This window comes from Salmo trutta, chromosome 18, assembly GCF_901001165.1.
Source record: "Salmo trutta chromosome 18, fSalTru1.1, whole genome shotgun sequence".
Lineage (NCBI taxonomy): Eukaryota > Metazoa > Chordata > Actinopteri > Salmoniformes > Salmonidae > Salmo > Salmo trutta.
Window position 1 is genome coordinate 4,448,948 of NC_042974.1, and position 18,628 is coordinate 4,467,575.

The 18,628-nt window shown below is 44.6% G+C and overlaps 1 protein-coding gene across 1 annotated transcript in view; it reads right to left on the reverse strand.

Annotated features, from left to right (window-relative positions):
- Window positions 1–18,628, reverse strand: part of LOC115152782 (uncharacterized) — a 167,997-nt gene that overhangs the window by 118,553 nt on the left and 30,816 nt on the right. Inside the window, exons 12-16 of the mRNA XM_029697573.1 lie at window positions 16,160–16,180; window positions 15,989–16,021; window positions 14,899–14,919; window positions 14,483–14,503; window positions 14,264–14,284 (exon numbers count right to left, since the gene is read on the reverse strand). Of these exons, the coding sequence (XP_029553433.1) occupies window positions 14,264–14,284; window positions 14,483–14,503; window positions 14,899–14,919; window positions 15,989–16,021; window positions 16,160–16,180 (117 nt within the window). The remainder of the gene's footprint in view (window positions 1–14,263; window positions 14,285–14,482; window positions 14,504–14,898; window positions 14,920–15,988; window positions 16,022–16,159; window positions 16,181–18,628) is intronic.

Consider the following 18,628-nt stretch of genomic DNA (forward strand, 5'->3'; position numbering starts at 1 on the left):
TTACTATGGCTCCTTTCAGTTAAAACCAGTAGACCTTCAGTATCTTACTATGGCTCTCAGTTAAAACCAATAGACCTTCAGTATCTTACTATGGCTCCTTTCAGATAAAACCAATAGACCTTCAGTATCTTACTATGGCCCCTATCAGATAAAACCAATAGACCTTCAGTATCTTACTATGGCTCCTTTCAGTTAAAACCAGTAGACCTTCAGTATCTTACTATGGCTCCTATCAGATAAAACCAATAGACCTTCAGTATCTTACTATGGCTCCTTTCAGTTAAAACCAGTAGACCTTCAGTATCTTACTATGGCTCCTTTCAGTTAAAACCAGTAGATCTTCAGTATCTTACTATGGCTCCTTTCAGTTAAAACCAATAGACCTTCAGTATCTTACTATGGCTCCTTTCAGATAAAACCAGACTTTCAGTATCTTACTATGGCTCCTATCAGATAAAATCAGTAGACCTTCAGTATCTTACTATGGCTCCTTTCAGTTAAAACCAGTAGATCTTCAGTATCTTACTATGGCTCCTTTCAGTTAAAACCAATAGACCTTCAGTATCTTACTATGGCTCCTTTCAGATAAAACCAGACTTTCAGTATCTTACTATGGCTCCTATCAGATAAAATCAGTAGACCTTCAGTATCTTACTATGGCTCCTTTCAGCTAAAACCAATAGACCTTCAGTATCTTACTATGGCTCCTTTCAGTTAAAACCAATAGACCTTCAGTATCTTACTATGGCTCCTTTCAGATAAAACCAATAGACCTTCAGTATCTTACTATGGCTCCTATCAGTTAAAACCAATAGACCTTCAGTATCTTACTATGGCTCCTTTCAGATAAAACCAGACCTTCAGTATCTTACTATGGCTCCTTTCATATAAAGTCAATAGATTACACTATACAGTTCAACATTTCTTACTTGTTGAAAGGTTGTCTGAAATAGGCCTAGATCAGGCATCTTGCAATTGGTTGAATAACTATCAATCTGACAGGACACAATGTGTGTTACTGACAGTATCAAATGTAGGCCCCTTCAATATTAGGAAATGTCTGCCACAGGGGTCGATTTTGGTCCCTGTTCTCCTCACATTTTATATAAATCATTTTGTTCTATCTGTTAAAACCTGTAACATTCATCTCTACGTGGATGATACAGTTATTTACTCCTTTGCCCCCTCACTACTGCAGGCCATTAATGACCTTCAACATGGTTTTGACTCAATTCAAAAATCGCTTATGGATCTAAAACTAGTGCTGAATGCTAATAAAAAACAGTTTATGTTGTTGTCTATGTCTCGTATTGACAATGACGACTTGCGTATTTGCAAATTGAAGGGAGCCCAAATTGATCAAATTCTCCATTATAAGTACTTGGGTATTTGATTGATGATGAGCTCTCTTTAAAAACACATTGAAAAACTGACAAAACAGTAGAGAATTAGAATTGGTTTCTTTTATAGAAAAAATCCTGCTGGCCTCCCGAGTGGCACAGTGTTCTAAGGCACTGCATTTCAGTAATGAGGTGCCACTACAGCCTCAAGTTTAATCCCATGCTGTGTAACAGCTGGCCGTGACCAGGAACTCCATATGGCGGCGCACAATTGGCCCAGTGTTGTCTGAGTTAGGGGAGGGTTTGGCCAGGGGGATTTCTGACTCCTTGTGGCGGGCCAGATGCCTGCAAGCTGACTTCCTCCGTCTAGCTTCCGGGTTAAGGGAGCAGTGTGTTAAGAAGCAGTGCGGCTTGGAGGATCATGTATCTGAGGACACATGATTGCCTCTCCTGAGCCCATTGGGGAGTTGCAGCAATGGGACAACATTGTAACTACCAATTGGGGAGAAAAAGGGGTACTGCCTCACTTTGGAAAGTAGAATGAAGATTGTTCAAGCAATGCTTCTCCCAGTAATTGATTGAGGTGATATAATATACCTTCATGCAGCAGCTTCTGCTTTAAAACTTTTAGATTCAGACAGTCTTTCACTCAGCACTGTGTTTCATCACTGGGGAAATGTTCGTACACTGCATTTTGAATGGTTCTGTTGGCTGGGAGTCTCTGACTACCAGAAGGGCCCAGCATTGGCTACTTTTTGTATATAAAGCGGTTCTTCAGAGACTACCTGTAAAAACTATTGGTTTCTAAATCCAGAGAAATGACGGACCATGTAAAAAACTGTTTGTCACTAAATCCGGCTAGAAGGACCACGTAAAAACTGTTGGCTGGTATGCCCTCACCCGTCTGAGCGGTCTGCTGTGAATGCCCTCACCCGCTACTGTATATACTTATAACTGATTGGTTTGGTTATGTCCTCTATAGTACCGCCCAGTTAGAACATGTTGTTGAGGTCCATCACTATACTCTTGATAGTCACACATGCAACTGTATTGCTTCCGTCCCTATCCTCACCGCTACCTGGGCTCGAACCAGGGACCCTCTGCACACATCAACAACTGACACCCTCGAAGCATCGTTACCTATCGCTCCACAAAAGTCACGGCCCTTGCAGAGCAAGGGAAACTACTTCAAGGTCTCAAAGCGAGTGACATCACCGATTGAAACGCTATTTGCGCGCACCACCGCTAACTAGGTAGCCATTTCACACCGGTTACACTCACCCCCCTTTTGACTTCCTCCTTTTCTGCAGCAACCAGTGATCCGGGTCAACAGCATCGCTTCTGTCCCACTCCTCGCCCCTACCTGGGCTCGAACCAGGGACCCTCTGCACACATCAACAACTGCCTCCCACGAAGCATCGTTACCTATAGCTCCACAAAAGCCGCGGCCATTGCAGAGCAAGGGAAACAACTACTTCAACGTCTCAGAGCAAGTGACGTCACTGATTGAAATGCTATTAGCGCGCACCCCGCTAACTAGCTAGCCATTTCACACCGGTTACACACACACAGACACAGCTGTTTCCATTTGAGGATGTTTATATGATTTTGGTAATCTGAATGACTTGGAATCTTATTGTTGTGGTTCTATAAAACAAAGATATGCACACACGTAAACAGTATTAATTAAGGATTATAACTACACTATATTTAAGTGATAATGCCCAACGGTAGTTGGAGGATATATTGCACAGGTGGTGTTAGGCCCGAGATGAAGTCGAGATCCGGCAAACCGTGCCAATATGTCCTCCAAACACCGGCTTCAAGGGCATTATCACTTTGGTACAATGGGTTATCAACATATTCAAATAATGACTGAAATATTTTCATTAAAAACATTATTTTTATTCATTTATTCATACTATTTTATCCTTCTACAAGATATAGTCGCAACACAAATCTTTGTTCTGTATCTATGGACTTGACCCAGTCGTTCAGTCTTTTTCTTCTGTATCTATGGACGCGATCCAGTCGTTCAGTCTGTTTGTTCTGTATCTATGGACTCGACCCAGTCCTTCAGTCTTTTTGTGCTCTATCTATGGACTTGACCCAGTCCTTCAGTCTTTTTGTTCTGTATCTATGGACTCGACCCATTCGTTCAGTCTTTTTGTTCTGTATCTATGGACTCGACCCAGTCATTCAGTCTTTTTGTTCTGTATCTATGGACTCGACCCAGTCATTCAGTCTTTTTGTTCTGTATCTATGGACTCGACCCAGTCGTTCAGTCTTTTTGTTCTGTATCTATGGACGCGACCCAGTCGTTCAGTCTGTTTGTTCTGTATCTATGGACTCAACCCAGTCGTTCAGTCTAAGTGTTCCATTGCCATACTGGCTGTCAACGGTTAACTTACAGTCACGTCAAAAAAGTGCAACCAGAATAACAGCAAAGAAGCTGCATTTGCTTAAGCTGTTTTCTGGTGACATTTATTTAGATACATTCATAACAGTGAGCTAATGAGGCGCGATTTCACCTTGCACATAAAATGTGCTCACTTGTCAGGACAATGTTGTTCAGAGGAGCTAGCCAGCAACACTGCCTGGCTGGGATGATGAGACAGTGGAGTAGGCATTTTAACGTCATATATTTAGCTGGTGGCATGTGGAACATGTGGAATAGACACTGGCTGGAATGCAATTCTAACCAATCAGCATTCAGGATTAGACCCACCCATTGTAGAAACATGTATGTACATGAATAAATGACAAATGGCATTAAACTTATAACAGGGCTATAAACACAGCATCAATATAAACATAAATATTCACCTCTTGGAGAAAGAGAAAAACGAATTACTTGGATTGACAAAGGATCAAGATTTATGTCACCCTCTCTCTACAGCCTTGTGTGAGAATCTGCCAGGCTGAGATCTTATCAGATCTGCCCTGGCGCCACAGAGTCGTAAATTACTCTGTGCATGAGCTAGGTCCAAGAACTGTCTGGGATGATTCTAGAACAGGCCTGGGCAATTATTTCCATGGAGGGCCACATTAGAATATATTTTTGCCATCGCGGGCCAGAATCATATTACAGGATTATACATCATGTGTATGACTGTGTTGACAGACATATATCTACTGTAAATCACGTCCAGATATGCTACTTATTTTACTTGTTTAACATGCACAGAAATAAACCACATCCATGTTCTCCTTTTGGTAGGTATTTAAATTATTAAACATGCAATGAACTACATGGAGGGAAAAGTACACTGTGCATTCAGCACCACGGACAGAACTCTTGTTAACCGGTATGCACAAAAACACAAGAAAGAGAGAGAGCTCAACATTACATTTATACTACTCAATCAGTGTGAGGAGTGAAGTCTCTGATGGGCATTCACTAGAGCAGTGAAGTCTGGTATAGTTTATGACGTCGCTTTGCGCAGGATTGCTGAGAGGTGAGAGTCAGTAAGAGATGATCTGTGCCTTGACTTGTTATATTTCATCACTGAACATGTCAGTTTACATACATAGGTTGACCCAAACAGTACAAACATCTTCTGAGCATGACTCCTAATCTTTGGAAAGTTTTGTTCATCGAGAGATGCATAGAACCTTGTCAGTGACATTGTTTTGAATAGTTCTCCAATCACTACATCAGACTGTAGATCGATAAGCTCAAGTTGCAGGTCAGTGGGAGCATTATCCACATTGAAGATGAAAGGAGAGAAAACCAACAGCATGTCATTTTCCAACACTTTGAAAATCCTCAAAAGGACGAGAAAACTCACAGCTCAAAGCAGGCAGCAGCGATGTATACTTCTCCCGCTGGTCATCTGATTTTGCCCTTTAAAGATTTTGCCCGTACGAAGTTTACCACTTTAGGGACTGTGTCCACAACATGGCTCATTTTCAGAACACATTTACAGAGCACCTTCTGATTAGGGGTGCACCGATATAACATTTTTGGCAGATACCGATATCCGATATTTACATTTTTTGCGGCCTTTTAAGCATTCAAGTACTGTTAAATAGTTAACACACACGGACACAGCGGTCTAAGGCACTCGATCTCTGTGCAAGAGGCATCACTACAGTCCATGGTTCGAATCCAGGCTGTATCACTTCCGGCCGTGATTGGGAGTCCCACAGGACGGCGCACAATTGGCCCAGCGTCTTCCGGGTTTGGCCGATGTAGGCCGTCATTGTAATTAAGAATTTGTTCTTAACTGACTTGCTTAGTTTAAATAAAGTTTACACACACACACACACACACACACCACACCACACTGACCAAAAAGTTATTTTGTTGGCATTTATGTATGTCCCCATTACCAGTAAAACATAATCAAAACCTGTTTCTTTCACTTACTTGATGTGTTGTTTCGTTTTTCATTTGTTTACTCGTTTCATTCTCAACCAGGATTTCATCATGCATGTCAAGCAGTGAAGTTTCAGCTCTGTTTGTCCGTGGCCTCTCTTCCTCGGTGCGGACTGTCACTGTGTCTGTTTCCATCTTGTCCAGCTGTGTATGTAACATTTCACGTAAACCCTGTTTCTTGTCTGCATCGAAGTAGCGGTCTTTGTACCTAGCATTGAGCATGGTGGCGACACAGTAAAGAAGCTCAGAGAGAATGCCACCGAATCACGAGTTATTTTGTAAGTTTTAACCCCACAGTCTGTGTCAGCAGTTTTGCTGAGCAGGCGTTTCAATGCCATGACAGGGGGTATCACATCTGCTGCAGACGCAGTTGAGCTTATTTCTCGAGTTAGTTGTTGGAATGGAGCTAGGAGTGTTCATGTTTCAAAACATGTTCTCAAATGCCGTTGAAATGGCAGCAGTGGTATGAGAACCAGTATATTCTTGAGCATGCAATACGGCTTTCCTCAGTAGGAAATCCTTGTGGACCCACTGTGCTGTCAGACTCATAATGCTCATGGGGCTGACATCGCTGGTCCAAATGTCAGTCGTGAAGCTAACAGCAGTGACGCTCATGGATGTGAGTTTCAGCAATACTGTGTAACTCCGGTAGGGAAACATCTAAAAAAAAAGTGTGTACCGGGGCTCGACCAGTCGGTGAAAGCCAACATCATCCACGACAGAGGACGGTTGATTGTCAAGGGCAATGAATTCCATTATCTTGGTGTTAATGGATTTCACCTTTGAGTTGTCTCGCTGAAATGTTCTTACTCTTTCAAATGACTGCTGGACTTGAACTTGTTTAGTTGTTGGAAGTGTGCGCTTAGTATTTTTCTGCTTTTGTTCTGTGTAGCGCTGTATTTTTTGTGGCGTCATTACATCATCTACCTACGTTATATAGGTATGTACCTCATCTACCTACGTTATATAGGTATGTACGTCATCTACCTACGTTATATAGGTATGTACCTCATCTACCTACGTTATATTGGTATGTACGTCATCTACCTACGTTATATACTGTAGGTATGCACGCCAGCTTTGACATCGGTTTTTCACTTCGACTTTAAACTAGACATCAGGCTGATGCCGATGTTGGCATTTTTAGCTAACATTGGCCGATTCCGATGTGCTTACCGATATATCGTGCATCCCTATCCCAAATGGTACCCTATTCCCTATTTTGTGCACTACTTTTGACCAGGGCCCATAGTAGTGCACTATATATAGGGAATAGGGCATCCCTAACAGATAGTGTGGTGAAGAAGGTGCAACTGCGCCTCTTCAACCTCAGGAGGCTGAAGAAATTAATCTTGGCCCCTAAGACCCTCACAAACTTTTACAGATGCACAATTGAGAGCATCCTGTCGGGCTGGACCACCGCCTGGTATGGCAACTGCATCGCCCGCAACCGCAGTGGCTCTCCAGAGGGTCGTGAGGTCTGCACAACGCATCACCGGGGGCACAATGCCTGCCCTCCAGGACACCTACACCACCCGATGTGACAGGAAGGCCAAAAAGATCATCAAGGACAACATCCACCCGAGCCACTGCCTGTTCACCCTGCTACCATCCAGAAGGCAAGGTCAGCACAGGTTCATCAAAGCTGGGACCGAAAGACTGAAAAACAGCTTCTATCTCAAGGTCATCAGACTGTTAAATAGCCATCACTAGCCGGCTACCACCCGGTTACTCAACCCAGCACCTTAGAGGCTGCTGCCCTATGAACATAGACAGGGAATTATTGGTCAATTTAACAATGGAACACAAGTCAACTTTAATAATGTTTGCATACTGCTTTACTCATTTCATATGTATGTACTGTATTCTAATCTGCTGTATTTTAGTCGATGCCACTCTGACATTGCTCATCCTAATATCTATATATTTCTTAATTCCATTCTTTAATTTTAGATTTGTGTGTATTGTTGTGAATTGTTAAATACTACTGCACTGTTGGAGATACAGTTGGAACACAATCATTTCGCTACACCTGCAATAACATCTGCTAAATATGTGTATGTGACCAATACAATTACATTTTTATTTGGCTGAAACTAATCAAAGTAACATGAAGTAATTAGTGGTAATTACCTATTATTACACAGCATGTAAAACCCCAATAACTCCCCCACCCTACAACTTACATTTCGATGCACGCACAACGTTCAGACGTTCGTGTTACTGTCGACAATAAAAAGTCCTCAGAAACATGCGTCCTCTCCCATCAGACGATGATAACACTCTGAACTGAGTGGGCTGGTGCAGTGTTCATATATACATTTCCAAACGCTCTGATTGGTTGGGAATGGCAGGTCTCTGAGAGATAACTCAGATAAGATTGTAAGGCGAAGTTCGGTAGAGAGGAACGGAGAAGGACAGCCTTTTTTTACAGGTAGGCCACCAACTGTAACAGTATACAGTAAGAAAAGAGGGTTTTTCAAAGGTTCTTTGTTAAGGTTGATGGTTCAAGAACAGATGTTAACCAGTAGACCTGACTTCAGTACTATGGTCCATTTAATCTAAAATCAACAGATTAGAGTAGAGTGATTATACAGTAGCGTCGGAAAAGAAAAGGGTGTGGAGAGTGAAAATGAAATTAGCCTTTCAGTCCTCGAAGCACGGTTTCAACCAGATAGCACAGCCACAAAGTAGAAATTGGCTATAGGTCTATCTTGAAAATGTATTAAAACAAAATAAAATATTTGCTTTTTGGTCTTAATTCGAGGTTAGAGTTAGGCATAAGGTTATGAAGAGAGGTTAAGGTTTGGTGTAAAATCACAATTTAAGAAGATAAATTGTAGAAGTATGTGTGGGGTTTGACTTTGTGGCTGTGGTAACTAGTAAAGACCGCTCCAATGGGCCGCGCCGCTTTTTCAGAACTATCTATGCCCAAAAGCTGTCTATGTTAAGCAGATACTTAAATATTAAGGAGGTGATGAGTTTTGTATGGGGGCGATACGAGAGTGTTGAATGTAGGCTAGTCAAGATAAACATCAATTGCTATTTTGTTACACGTGAAGCTTATTTGAAGTTTCGTAATGCTTAGGTTGTTATGAGATGTAAGTGAGGACTTGGTGGACTGTGTATTCTAAGGTGCGGTAGGTTCCTCCGCCCCCTCTGGACAGAGGGGCCCCCGGCGTATACTGTGCGAGCCATCATGGACTCAAGGCGTCGGAGGAGGGGCCTTCAGTACCTCATGGAGTGGGAGGGGTACGGTCCGGAGGAGAGATGCTGGGTGCCGGTGGAGGACATCCTGGACCCTTCCTTATTGCAGGAATTTCACCGTCTCCACCCGGATCATCCTGCGCCTCGTCCTCCGGGTCGTCCCCGAGGCCGGAGCCGCGGGTCAAGGGGGGGGGTACTGTCACGACTTCCGCCGAAGTTGGTGCCTCTCCTAGTTCGGGCGGCGTTCGGCAGTCGACGTCACCGGCTTTCTAGCTGCCACCGATCTATGTTTCTTTTTCCATTTGTTTTGTCTTGATTGTACACACCTGGTTCCCATTACGTTATAATTTATTCCCTATTTAACCCTCTGGTTCCCACATGGTTTTGTGTATGTTTGTTCTTTGATTAGTGTTCAAGACTTCTGTAAGCTGGTGTGTTTTTCCCTGCGTGGAAATGTGTGTTGTTTCTTTTCGAGTAAAGTACGTCTTTTACTCAGTTCTGTGTCCTGCGCCTGACTCCGTCCTACTGCTGCACACTGACACCTGACAGAAACACACACCACATATGGAGTCAGCAGGTGCACCCAGTCCTCCCTTACCAGTGGAGGAGCGCGTCCAGCAGCACGCGACGATGCTCCAAAATCTTGGCACAGCCATGGATTGTGTGCTGCACACCATGGAGCGATGGGAGAGAGGGGGTTTTCCCACACCCCCATCAACTTCACCCCAACCCACACCGATGTCCACCCCTCCGTCACCTGGACTCAGTGGGATTCGGCTCTCGCTCCCGAGGGCATATGATGGGACGGCTGCCGGGTGCCAGGGGTTCCTGCTCCAGTTGGAGCTCTACCTGGCGACCGTCCACCCGGCATCCTCGGGATACGAGAGCGTATCCGCCCTCATCTCTTGTTTGTCGGGGAAAGCGTTTGAGTGGGCCAACGCTGAATGGGGAGGAATAGACACAGAGTTGGTTCGCTATGAGGATTTCTTCGATCATCCACCTGAGGGGAGAGCGGCGGGGGAACGCTTGTTCCATCTCAGACAGGAGATGAGGAGCACACAGGACTTCGCACAGGACTTTAGGACCCTGGCTGCCAGCGCGGGAGGGAATGAGAGGGCCCTGATCGACCATTACCGGTGTCGTCTACGTGAGGACTTTTATCGAGAGCTGGCATGCAGGGACACCACCCTTACCCTTGACCAGCTGGTGGATTTATCTATCCGGCTGGATAACCTGTTGGCCACCCGCGGACGTCCGGATCGGGGTCCATCCATTCTATCCCCCAGCACCTCCAATCCTGGTGGACACCTGCCCAGAGGGAAATTACAACCCCTACCCGTTCCACAACGGCCATAGTCACACCTACCGGTGGATTTCGTGACGGATCTTCCTCTGTCACAAGGAAACACCACGATCCTGGTCGTTGTGGATCGGTTTTCTAAGTCCTGCCGTCTCCTTCCTTTGCCCGGTCTCCCTACGGCCCTACAGACTGCGGAGGCCCTGTTTACACACGTCTTCCGGCACTACGGGGTGCCTGAGAATATAGTGTCTGATCGGGGTCCCCAGTTCACACCGAGGGTCTGGAGGGCGTTCATGAAACGTCTGGGGGTCTCGGTCAGCCTGACCTCAGGGTTTCACCCCGAGAGTCATGGGCAATGTGGAGAGAGTTAACCAGGATGTGGGTAAGTTTCTGCGGTCCTATTGCCAGGACCAGCCGGGGGAGTGGGCGGCTTTCATCCCCTGGGCAGAGATGGCCCCAAACTCCCTCCGCCACTCCTCCACTAACCTGTCTCCGTTTCAATGTGTAGTAGGTTATCAACCGGTCCTGGCACCATGTGTGCCAGACAGTGACTCCTCAGGAACCTCCCCAGCTCCTGATTCATCCTCTCCACCTGCCCGTTGGACTGAGGCCGATATCCGGAAGTGAGGCTGACCGTGACCCCGAGCTTCTCCATGAATTGGGGGCCACAGTTGAAGACAATGTCCTCCGTAAGGCCATAATGCCGGAAGACCTGCTGGAAGAGTGCCTCAGGGACCAGGAGAGCAGTGGCGAGACCAGGAAGAGGAATTAAACGAATGACATCGAAAATCTGTCCACCGCCACCAGAATGGTGGTGAAACCGTCAGAGGAGGGGAGATCGGTTACAAAGTCAATGGATAGATGAGACCAGGGTCGCAGAGGCACGGAAAGCGGTCGGAGTATCCCTGCTGGAGCATTCCGGGGAAACTTGGTTTGGGCACATAGGAACAGGAGTTGATATAAACAGGAGTTGATATAATGAGTGACATCCTGCGGCAAGGTGGGCCACCAGTACTTCTAAGTAATGAAGTGGATGCTGTGAGATATACTTGGATGTCCAGTGGCGACAGCTGTGTGTGCCCAGGTCAGCAGCCAATCCCTTATCCCTGTGGGAACATAGGTGTGCCCGGGAGGACAGTTCAGGGGTGCGGGCTCCCTCTCCAGAGCCTGGCAGATCTCCACATCTACGTCCCAGACCACAGAAGCTACGACTCGGGAGGATGGGATTATAGGCTCACTTATGACAGGGCCCTCTCCGAATCGTAGAGATGGGACAAGGCATCGGCCTTGGTATTCTTTGAGCCTGAGCGATAGGTTAGCGTGAAGTTAAACCTTGTTGAGAAAAGGGCCCACCTTGCTTGGCGCGGATTCAGCCTCCTCGCTGTCTGTATGTACTCCAGGTTCCTGTGGTTGGTGATGATGACAAATGGTTCTTTGGCGCCCTCCAGCCAGTGTCTCCACTCCTCTAATGTCAACTTCACCGCCAGAAGCTCCCGATCACCGACGTCGTAGTTCCTCTCTGCAGGGGACAGTTTCTTCAAATGAAACGCACATGGGTACAACTTCTGTGGGTTCCCCTGTCGTTGAGACAAAACTGCCCCCACATCTACCTCGAAAGCGTCCACCTCCACTACAAAGGATATCGTGGGATATTGTGGGATATCGTGGGATCCAGCACTGGGGCCCTGGAGAAACGCACCATAAGACGGAAGGCTTCATCGGCTGCTGGACCCCACACCAACCTACAGAGGCCTCCCTTAAGGAGAGAGGTGAGAGGAGCGGCAACAGAGCTGAAATTCCTGATGAAACGACGATACATGTTGGCAAACCCCCAAAATCGTTGAATCCCTTTAATGGTGGTTGGGACTGGCCATGACCTGACTGCATCTACCTTCTTGTCGTCCATCTTCACTCCCTGCGGGCTGATTTGGTAACCCAAGAAGGAGACCGCCCTCTGATGGAATTGACGATTCTCAGCCTTGACGAACAGGGGATGAGCAAGGAGGCGTTCCAGGACTGCTTGAACGTGTGTGATGTGATCCTCCAGATTAACCGAGTAGATTAAGATGTCATCAATGTATATGATCACCTGGTGTCTGAGCATGTCCTTGAACACCTCGCTGATGAATGCCTGGAACCCTGACGGAGCATTGGCTAAGCCAAAGGGCATCACCAAGCACTCAGAGTGACCAGACTTTGTGCTGAACAACGTCTTCCACTTATCCCCCTCCCGAATGCAGATGAGATTGTAGGCAGTCTGCAGGTCCAGTTTGGTGAAGAACCAAGCCCCACGGAGCTGCTGGATGGCAGGTGGCACCAACGGGAGGGGGTACCGATACTTCTTTGTAACTTCATTGAGTCCTCTGTATTCAATGCAAGGCCGTAATCCTCCATCCTTCTTGGCCATAAAGAAGAAACCAGCCGATGCAGGGGAAGTGGGCGTGCGGATGAACCCCTGTTGGAGTGCCTCCTGAATGTAACCCTCCATGGCCTGGGTCTCAGCCACAGACAGAGGGTAGATGCGTCTGCACGGGGGTGTTGCATCAGCAAGCAGGTCGATGGCACAGTCCCAGGGGCGATGAGGAGGGAGACAGGTGGCCTGGGTCTTGGAGAATAACTCACTCAGATCCTGGTACACCTCCGGGATGTTGGGCTGAAGGGCAACCAAAGGACTCTCAACCGACGTGGAATCACAGGGAACAGGGAAGCAGGTCCTCCGGCATACAGGTGGCCAGTCTGTGATTCTCATCCTCGACCATGAAATGGTGGGGTTATGGATTTGAAGCCAAGGACGATCTTGCGAACTGGTGCACTGGTGATGAAGAAGGGGATAATCTCCTGATGATTGGACTCCACGGTGAGCAATTGAGTGATGTGTGTAATGGTTTCGGATCCTAATGGCCGACAATCGAGGCCTTGCACCGGAAAAGGAGAGGAGAGCGGGTATGAAGTAATGTTGAGAGAGGAGGCAAGGGTCTGATCCATAAAATTCCCCGCGGCACCGGAATCCACTAAAGCTGTTGATGCAGGACATGAGGGACAGTCAACCAACGAGATGGACATCAAAAAGTGCCTAACAGGAAGTGATGAAGATGGAATACTCACTCATGGCCAAGGGGATGGCAGATCACGTGACCGTCCCTCTTTTCTAGTAGATCCCGGATTCGGACGTGCCGGACACCACTGGAGTCTGTGCTATGGGTCAGCTAGGACTCAGGTATGGAGTTACCATCGTTTTTAATCATTATTACATGAACTAATAAAGCTGCTACTATATACCCTTTTGTTTTCTATTTAAATCTGATCATTTCTGCTTTGATCATCGATGGACTCTGTAGCCTATGAAATTACCTGTGTTTTGGAAATGTGGAGCCTTAGTCTGGCAAATACATTTCTGTTTGTTTTTACACTATCAGAGCTTTGGGTTCCCTGTTTTGTGGTTGGAAGCGTGTCTGACGTGGGCATCACATACCTGTGGCCTCAAGGTAATTATTGAATTGGATTACACATTGCCTTTATAAAATAGTTCACATAAACCTTTCAAAGTGATGATCTGGGACTCCTTGTCTCATATCAATGTTCCAACATCAGATAAAAGTCAGGGAACATTAATATTATGTGTTTTCTACCACTTCTTAATTAAATAAATGTGACTGGTCCATCAGTGATCCAGGTATATCAGAAACTACCCACTGGACACACTACGTCATTTCAACGTGGATAACTGGGTAATATTTGGTTGAGACGTTGATTGAGATTACAACCTACAGTATATTCACCCACTCAAAAAGACAGACAGAAGTTAGTTCAATTAGTAGCTATGTTTTCAACCATCTAAAAGCACAACCAATTTCCAGTCGATAAACAATGTTTGATTTTTGATTTTGTTGTCACCCAAATGTCTATCACTGCGCTTTCAACTAATTTAAAGCACAGCAAAAATCACATGACATGGATAACAGTTGAGATTAAGTAAAAATCAATAAACATAAAATGGTTGACATAATAAAGTGATGATCTGAAGACACGACTTACCTCTCTCCTTCATGAAGACATCTGTAAACATGTAGAGTAGATGGAAGACAGTGAGAACATCATTAACATGAACACTAGAAGATGTAGTCTCTCTCTGGGACTCCTTGTCTCATACCACTGTTCCAACATAAGAAGGAACATCTAATGTTCTCAGAGAAAAAATAAAATAAAATGGTTGACATAATTCTACCAAAGTGATGATCTGAAGACACTACTTACCTAGCTTCCCAGTGAGGTCCTCTGTAAATATGTAGAGTAGATGGAAGACAGTGAGAACATCATTAACATGAACACTAGAAGATGTAGTCTCTCTCTGGGACTTCTTGGTCGGGATTTATGTGCAGTGTACCGCACAGGTCCTTCACAGATGACACTTCACTATTTAAAAACCTTTTTCCACCAGCATATGCGGATATCACATTCATGGTAAACACTGCACATGTCGACTCAAGCGTAAAATACTTTTAAAGGTCTGTTATAGTGTGCTGTGTGATAATGCGCCCTGCAGTGAATCCCGGACCTCGTCTCATACCACTGTTCTAACATCAGAAGGAACATCTAATGTTCTCAGAGAAAAAATAAATAAAATGGATGACATAATTCCAGAAAAGTGATGATCTGAAGACACTACTTACCTAGCTTCTTAGTGAGGTCATCTGTAAACATGTAGAGTAGATGGAAGACAGTGAGAACATCATTAACATGAACACTAGAAGATGTAGTCTCTCTCTGGGGCTTGTCACGTCCTGACCAGTAAAGGGGGTTATTTGTTATTGTAGTTTGGTCAGGGGGTGGCAGGGGTTGTTTGTTTTATGTGTTTCGGGGTTTTTGGTTTATGTTCTATGTTAGTATATTTCTATGTTTATTCTAGTGTGTCTATTTCTATGTTTAAGTTTCTTGGGCTGACCTTCAATTGGAGGCAGCTGTTCCTCGTTGCCTCTAATTGAAGGTCCTATTTAGTAAGGGTGTTTTTTTTCCTGTGTTTTGTGGGTGGTTGTTTCCTGTTTTGTGTATGTTGCACCTGACAGGACTGTTTACGGTCGTTTTGTTGTTTTGTCAATTTGGAGTTAAATGAATATGAGCACTTCACACGCCGCGTCTTGGTCCCCGTTAGACGACAAACGTTACAGGACTCCTTGTCTCATATCACTTCTCTAACGTCACAAATCCTAATTGAGTTCCACCACCTAAATGAGTCCAGTGTACCTCTGTGAGACAACTTCTCCAATAAAGATATTCCTACCATCACTTCTTAATTTAATTAATTAAATGTGACTGGTGTATCAGAGACTACCTCTCTCTAGTCTAGTGGTCCTCTACAGCCTCAACACATCCTGTTCTAGAACATCAACATTAATGTGCCTGGTCCATCAGTGATCCAGGTGTATCAGAGACTACCTCTCTCTAGTCTAGTGGTCCTCTACAGTCTCAACACATCCTGTTCTAGAACATCAACATTAATGTGACTGGTCCATCAGTGATCCAGGTGTATCAGAGACTACCTCTCTCTAGTCTAGTGGTCCTCTACAGCCTCAACACATCCTGTTCTAGAACATCAACATTAATGTGACTGGTCCATCAGTGATCCAGGTGTATCAGAGACTACCTCTCTCTAGTCTAGTGGTCCTCTACAGCCTCAACACATCCTGTTCTAGAACATCAACATTAATGTGACTGGTCCATCAGTGATCCAGGGGTATCAGAGATATGAAGGACACAACTTACCCAGTTTTTCAGTGAGATTCTTTTCAACTTCATCTGTAGACAAAGATAATAAGATAAGTCAGGAAGCATTAATGTAAACAACATTGTGTTTTCTAGTTATTTTGAAGTTACATATAAGAGATATTGGTTTATATAATGTTAGTAAAGTGATGATCTGAAGACACTACTTACTTTTATGGTTGCAGAGGTCCTCTGTAAACATGTAGAGCAGATGGAAGACAGTGAGAACATCATTAACATGAACACTAGAAGATGTAGTCTCTCTCTGAGACTCCTTGTCTCATATCATTTCATTAATGTCACAAATCCTAATTGAGTTCCACCACCTAAATGAGTCCAGCGTACCTCAGTGAGACAACTTCTACAATAAAGATATTCTACCTTACAATCACTTCTTCATTTAATTAAATAAATGTGACTGGTCCATCAGTGATCCAGGTGTATCAGAAACTACCCTCTGGGCACACTACGTCATTGCAATGTTGATAACAGGTTAATATTAGGTTGAGACGTTGATCAATGAGATTACAACCTACAGTATATTCACCCATCTAAAAAGACAGAAGTCAGCCGAATTTCCAATGTGTTTTCCCTACGCTTTTAACCATCTAAAAGCACAACCAAATTCCAGTGAAAAAACAATGTTTGATTTTGTCATCACCCATCTAAAATCTATACCTGTGGTTTCAACTAACTTAAAGCACAGCAAAGTTCAAATGGGAACACAATGTCAGATATGTTGTTTATTTATACAACAGATTAATGTGAAAATCCCTGTGATTCATCTAATAACAGAACCAAATGACCTGGATGACAGTTGAGATTATATAAATAAAATAAATATAAATGGTTGACATAATTCTACCAAAGAGTTTTCCCAGTATATGCCTGATGTTTATACATTGTACGTTGTGTAGAAAATATCCAAATCAAACAGAATGTTTTGGTAAAGATGAAATGTGAAGTTAGTGTCTAAAATTGGATATTTTCTAGAGCTAAAGCCTTGCCCCCTTTACTTGGTCCGCCCAGAGAATTGCCCTAAAGGCGGTTACACCCACTTCTGACCCGAGGGTATAAGACAGGAGAGTGAAGAATTAACATAGGAGACTATTGACCCCAAGCTGCAGCTAAGGTCTAACAAAGTCGACGAACCCCAAAACGAAACACAAGGTTGAAGACAAAGAAATATTTTTCTACACGAGCTACGGACGAGTAGCTGTGTCTAAGCGGGTGAATTCAAGCCGAACCACCCAGCCTCCACTCTCCATTGAATCGTGGTATCGACACCATTCGAGCCGAAGATGTGAGCTCTGAGCTACAGAGCTGTCTGTCCTCAGAAGACCCCTTTCCGATCAAGGGTGAGGATCAGACCACTTAGCCAAGAAGGACACTGACATCGTGAGGACAACCAGAGAGTTGCGCCGGAGAAGTGCGTCATTTAGAAGCCTAAACGACCCACGCGGAGCTTCCCACCTGAGACCTCCAACACGTAATTACATCATTATATTCTGACCCATAAGAGCGGCAGTTCGGGGCAAGGCTAATTTTAAATAAGCATGGCTGACAAATGAACCCAAATGTATATTTCTCTCGTGTACTTCCTTTATTTCTCTCTCTTTAAAATCCCCATTTTGGGTAACAAGCGCCATAGTGTGTTGGCCCGTTATACTAAGTCCTAATCAATAGCTAGACTGTGTTTTGTGTATGTGTATTTTTATCATCATTTTAGCTTGCTAGTAAATAAATAATCAACTAAGATTGGTGTGGTAAATTCAGTGGTAAAGCCCGGGTCCATGCAGATTCCCGGATTGTACGACGTTCAGATTATGAGACTGTAGAGGAAATTGATTAATTTAGCGACTGTTGTAATCGATATTCTGATATCCTTTGAGTTAATTTGGGAAATAGAAACTCAATCAAAACAATGTTCCCATGGTGCCCCAGGTTAATGAGTTAATAATTGCTTGATTCATTGCTTAATTCATTTAATCACGCAATTATAAACCGTTAATCATTCGATGAGCAGCAGTCGTCACATTAACTAATACAACGTCACGACATATGGCGCCCCCTGTGAGGAGTCTAAGATAGGACTAGGCCGCACTGTTGTGTTATTCCATATCAATTGTGTAGAAATATATATACATTCCATTAATAGCTATAGGCAGGACTAGTGCGGGAGAGAGGTGTGTGTGTGTCGTTCCATTTGACCCAGATACTGGTCGGGAGAGAACGACCCCTGTTGTATATCTGACCAAAGCCAGTGTGAAGGGGGGTCTACTGAATGCTAACAGCTAGGGCATATGTACCAGCCGATGCAGGCATTCTGAGAAATAATACTAGTTGGGCCTAACGTAGTGTTATTTCTGTCGATCGCTTTCAGGAGTGATCTGACTCGGTCATACGTAATTCCTAGAGCAGAGGACATATGAGCCAGCCATTACGGAAATTAGAGTAGATATATTCGTTTGACCGAAGCGAAGTTATTATCTCTCTACCTCTCGCGTTTGGTAACGGGGAGAGGTTAAGATTTGAACGTGAGACGTCACCAAGTAAACCTGGTCCCTTGTTGGAGGGAACATCCCTTGTGCGGCGAGGGGGAAACCCCGCGCGAGGAAAGCTAAGCATTGCGACAGATGC